At 35.0% G+C, this 4,810-nt stretch overlaps 1 protein-coding gene across 1 annotated transcript; it reads right to left on the reverse strand.

The window, feature by feature from the left end:
* Nucleotides 1-1,289: 1,289 nt before the first annotated feature.
* nppc (natriuretic peptide C) lies at nucleotides 1,290-4,403 on the reverse strand. Its single transcript, XM_057325909.1, has 3 exons — nucleotides 4,216-4,403; nucleotides 2,518-2,816; nucleotides 1,290-1,993 (listed from the first exon to the last, which is right to left on the reverse strand). Coding segments are annotated over exons 1-3 (393 nt in total). The 5' UTR covers nucleotides 4,309-4,403; the 3' UTR covers nucleotides 1,290-1,992.
* Nucleotides 4,404-4,810: the final 407 nt, after the last annotated feature.

Consider the following 4,810-nt stretch of genomic DNA (forward strand, 5'->3'; position numbering starts at 1 on the left):
TCTCCCAGCACCGCCCTGTACTACTGTATACCATCAATTTTTGGACAATAAATGTTTTTATTTAACAATACATTGTACAAATTACATATTAATTGACACTATATTGTGAATATCAATCTGTTTGATTGATCTAAAATAAACAGTATTTATTTGCTGTCATTGGTTGACACAAAGAAATAGGAGGAAATAATTTAATTCACTGTTAATGCATAACAGTTTCAAAACCAATTATATAAGTCCTAAGTAAATCAAGCACAAGTAGTACATGTAATACTGCTTCAGTGAATTCTAGGAAAAATCAGCACATATATCACTTATGAAATGTTGCTCAATACCCAAAACACAACTGACTAAATGTACCTGTAGTAACAGCCCCACCCCAGAAGAAAGTTGTATTGCTCAGATGTTGCTATAGCTCATGTGTTTCATTTAAGAACTTCTTAGAAACATATCCAAGACCATTTTTAAAATACACAAAGAGTGTGGAGATGGAAAATGAATGTAGATTGTTGATGTGTAATGATCTGGATGTGGATGCATTTGATGAGACATGTTTGAGTTCCTATTGAAATCTTCAAAATGATTGATGCTTGATTGCAGATTTGACAAATCCGTGCTCATTTTGTGACATTATTTCTTTTGAAATTTTAAGACATTTAAGACATTTTTGAGATTTATATAGGATAAATGTATTCTGGGGATCAAACCCAAGACCCAAGAGTTACACAGTGCGCGGTTGAACTGCAGGAACACAAGGAATTGAAACCTGAACAATACAGCGAGTAATTGTTCTTTAATGACAAGATGTTTTTATCCCTGTTTAATTCTCTATTAAAAGCGCACTACAAATAAAAAGACGCTCATAAAATTATTCATTCATAGTACTGAACTATGCTTAATGGGACATTTATAATTGTACCAAGTGCAATACTTGGTGTCCTTTCTGCCATTACTGTATAAATATAGTTTAAATTCTGAGATGTTTTTGGATGGTGTCTCATTAATTTATACATTGTTATGAATATGTTGAAGATGACATTTGAAAGCATATCAATAAAGAAGGCATTGTCTTCACTTAGTTGAGATGAAGGTTTTTGACTGTGATAGAAGGAAAGGGTTGTAAATGCTTAACAGCAGGGTCTGTCAACCTTTTTTCGATCTCAGTCCACCCAGGAACTCCTTAATACAAGAAAAACTGACAAGTTTTGTTCCGGTCTGCCAATGAGCTGCCTTCTTTGCCATTTCTGGATTCACTTTTTGTCTGACAAAGACAATGCAAAAAGTATATTTGCTTAAAGATGGTTTTATATTATATAGAAAAAAATTATGCAATGTTTTTTTTAAATATAAAAATTTACCCATATTTTAATGTTTTCCATTAAAACAAAAATATTGATATCTTTTCTATATCAGTTCATGGACCCCCATCTAAATTCTCTGTGTTTCAAGGGATGAGACCTAGCTTGTATCTGCAATAAACATTTTTTTGCAAAATTCTTATGATTAAGACTGAGAAATACTTGAAACACTATACAAAAGTAAACTTGCAGGATTTTGTTTTCTTTTTGTGCATTTTAATGGTTTGTAAAACATTTACTTACATTTACAACTATTAGAGACATAAAAGTTACAAACGGAATTGACCTGCAGTTTGCATTGCAAAATGTTACATAAATAAAACTCATATTTATAAATATCTCTTTTATAAACATATAAATAGTTTTTAAAACATAAATACATTTATGCGAGAACGAAATACATGAATGTACAGCAGCAGCAACAATATACAGCTTTTTATCCACATTATCCGCTGTGTCTTTTATTTAATGCATATGTTTGATCTATTGATTTTATATCATTTGTATGTGTCATTGTCCCCACAATTGGTGCTTGTAGTGGCTTCGTACCATTAGTCCCATTCTTTGATGTCTTTCCTCAGGACAGACTAAGTCGTTCCTACTCTATCCAAAATCAGTGACGTCCTTGATGCGCTCTGAACAAAGACAACATGTTGTTAGATGGATTCGCAAAGACATCTGCTGCGTCACTTCAGCCTCTTACATGCGTACATGACACTGACGTCATAATTTTTGTGTACAATCCTACATCATAGAGTCAGATACTGTTTTCATCAATTTTACTATTTCAGACTATTTCATTCATAGTACACACAGTGAAACTCTATTAACCATCACAAGAGTCAACATTAAACTATAACATAATGAGCTGGCTACCTTTAAGCATTTATCACTTATTATAACATCACTTGAAGCCTTTTGCTTTAAGCAACTTATTTGTAGTCATTCAATGAATGCTCAATATGGCAGATGATAAATATCAAATACACAGTGGCACAAAAGGTAGGTGTGCCAATGTACAATATCTAAGAAAGTATCTCTTACAGATTAATTTTTTTAAGTTTAATTCTAAAACGACCCTTCCGAAACAATTCTTCATTTAAATGCATAAAACAACCTAAAAAGATTTTGGAAGTTGGATATCCTTTCTGATACTCACCATGAAAGATTGTTTACAGAGGGGTAGTGAGACGGTTGGCAACCCATTCCACTCATTGTTCCTATCCTATCCATCTTGTGTCCAAAGCATCCGCTCCTGGCTGTCGTTCCGCCTTTCTTAGATCCAGCTCTGTGTCTCCTTGATCCGGGCTGGTCGTTCATGATCCGAGCCCACATGCCTTTGGCCCGGGTGTCCATTCGGAAGTCCCGGAGAAGGCGTGCTCTGTCCTCCACCCTTCTTTGACTCTCATCTGATGCTAGGAACTCGGACAGCTCGTCTCCAAATAGTGCACTGAGAGACTATAGGATACATGGAACAAATGAACATCAATCATGGAGCACAATTTTACATGTTACAATGTTTAGATAACTAGTGTTTTGGAGTTGTCTTCGATTTAGAACATTGTTACATACCTTACATCTACTTAAATGTTAATATATACAATGTGAAAATGGGGAGATGTTTTCTGAACTTAAAGAACCATTTATGCTGAAATGGCTCTGCTGGGTTTGAAAGTTGGTTTAGATTTTAGAAAATGCCAAAAGTTTGTCCAAAAGCATGAACACTAGTCAGTCTACTGTACATGTGCTATTGTGAGACAAAAAACGAATATTTTGCTACTTAGCCATAAAAAATTGCACTGTTCAAAATTATGTGCTAACTCTCTGAATGAATAAACTTGACTGCTAAGGGCCAGATGAGGTAAAACTTTCTAGATAGTTTTATTTAGATATCTAATACACATTGAAGAACAGTAATGAACATGTAACATAAATCTTGAAATACAAGCACATTGTGTAACTTGTTTGAAGAGTCTCCCAATCCAATATATTTGTTAAACTTAAAATAACAATTACAGTTATTTTGGTTGTTCTTTTATAGTATAGCACATTTAATCGATCTATGAGATCTTATTAAAACTACTGTGGGAAAAGTACAAATGAAATATAATTTATTGCCATCTATTTAGAATACATTGCAACTGTGAATGTGGGTTTTCTTATTTGGCCTTGAAAGAATCAGAGCATGTTTGAGTTCACATTTAAATATTTTGTTTTTCTTATCACGACAAATCAGAAAACAGTTTGAGACACTGTTGTGTTCTCTTTTGAAACTAGTGAACAAGTGAAATAACTGGGACCGTCTCTCTAGCACAGGTCCATATCTCTAGGCTATATTTAATGTAACTGCTGGTATTAGCAAATAATCAAACATTGAAGAAATCTCATTCGCGATGTTCTTTCCCATCCCCATATTTGCGCGTCAAAGCGCACCGCGCCTTCGGAACTAGTGTGCTTTGATGTTTCATGTCATTTCTATGTAAACATAAAATTTGACGACTTATTTTATGACATAACCCAAGTAATATGTCGTGAAAGTAAGAGAAACAGAACATTTGTCTCATAGGTTTCAAGACAAACATTGTGCGCGAACAAGTGCCCAAGTGGCCACTGGAGATTCTGACTCTCTTCATGACCAAATGATGCTGAGGTCGGTTGGCTACTGCGTGATGGTTATGACACTATTGATGAAAACTTTTTTATTTTGACCATCAGATAGTGAATACTAATTTAAACACGTTCGGTATTGTTTACTAAATGTAAAAATATCTGCGCTTAACGAGGTTGCTAACAATTTACGCGTCACTCTGCCGAGTTCGACACTCTGTATAAACCTCTTAAAAATAAGACCACTCACCCTCTGTTCCGCCTGCGTTAATGGTTTTGTCTCTGTACTGGCTGATAGAAGAGTCAGAATAAGTCCACAAGCCACCAGATGCGAGGTGATCATTGTGATGAAGCTTCAGAGAGCAGATGATCTCAATGTAGAAGTTTATTTAAAGGGAACACAATCACAGCCCTTCATTTACTCCCAGAGGTTTCGAGCTCAACTCTTAGTGCATGCAACCTCTGCTCAGGGTTTTATAGCGGTTATGACATCACCTCGGTGACGTCATGCCGCCCCCCTTCCGTGCTTCACCTTCGCCAGTTTCTCCATTAGGTACCAGCGTCATAGGTTACCCTTCATTATCAATGAGCAATAGAAAGCGATGCAGAGCTTTGAATTGATCACAAGATATTGAATGTTCATTTTAGTGAATGGTCGGAATTCATCATGTGAATTCATTGACGATCATTATAAATCACCATAAAACTGAACGTGAAACAGGATGTATAATCATTAAGAACATCAAACGTTATTACTTTATAATGTGCTCATTTAATTGCAGCTTTTGAATTGAATGTATTTACAGTTGCCTTAACTGTTCTTGTGCCATTTGTTAAAATACATA

This window comes from Triplophysa rosa, linkage group LG25 (genome assembly GCF_024868665.1).
Source record: "Triplophysa rosa linkage group LG25, Trosa_1v2, whole genome shotgun sequence".
In the NCBI taxonomy this organism is placed as follows: domain Eukaryota; kingdom Metazoa; phylum Chordata; class Actinopteri; order Cypriniformes; family Nemacheilidae; genus Triplophysa; species Triplophysa rosa.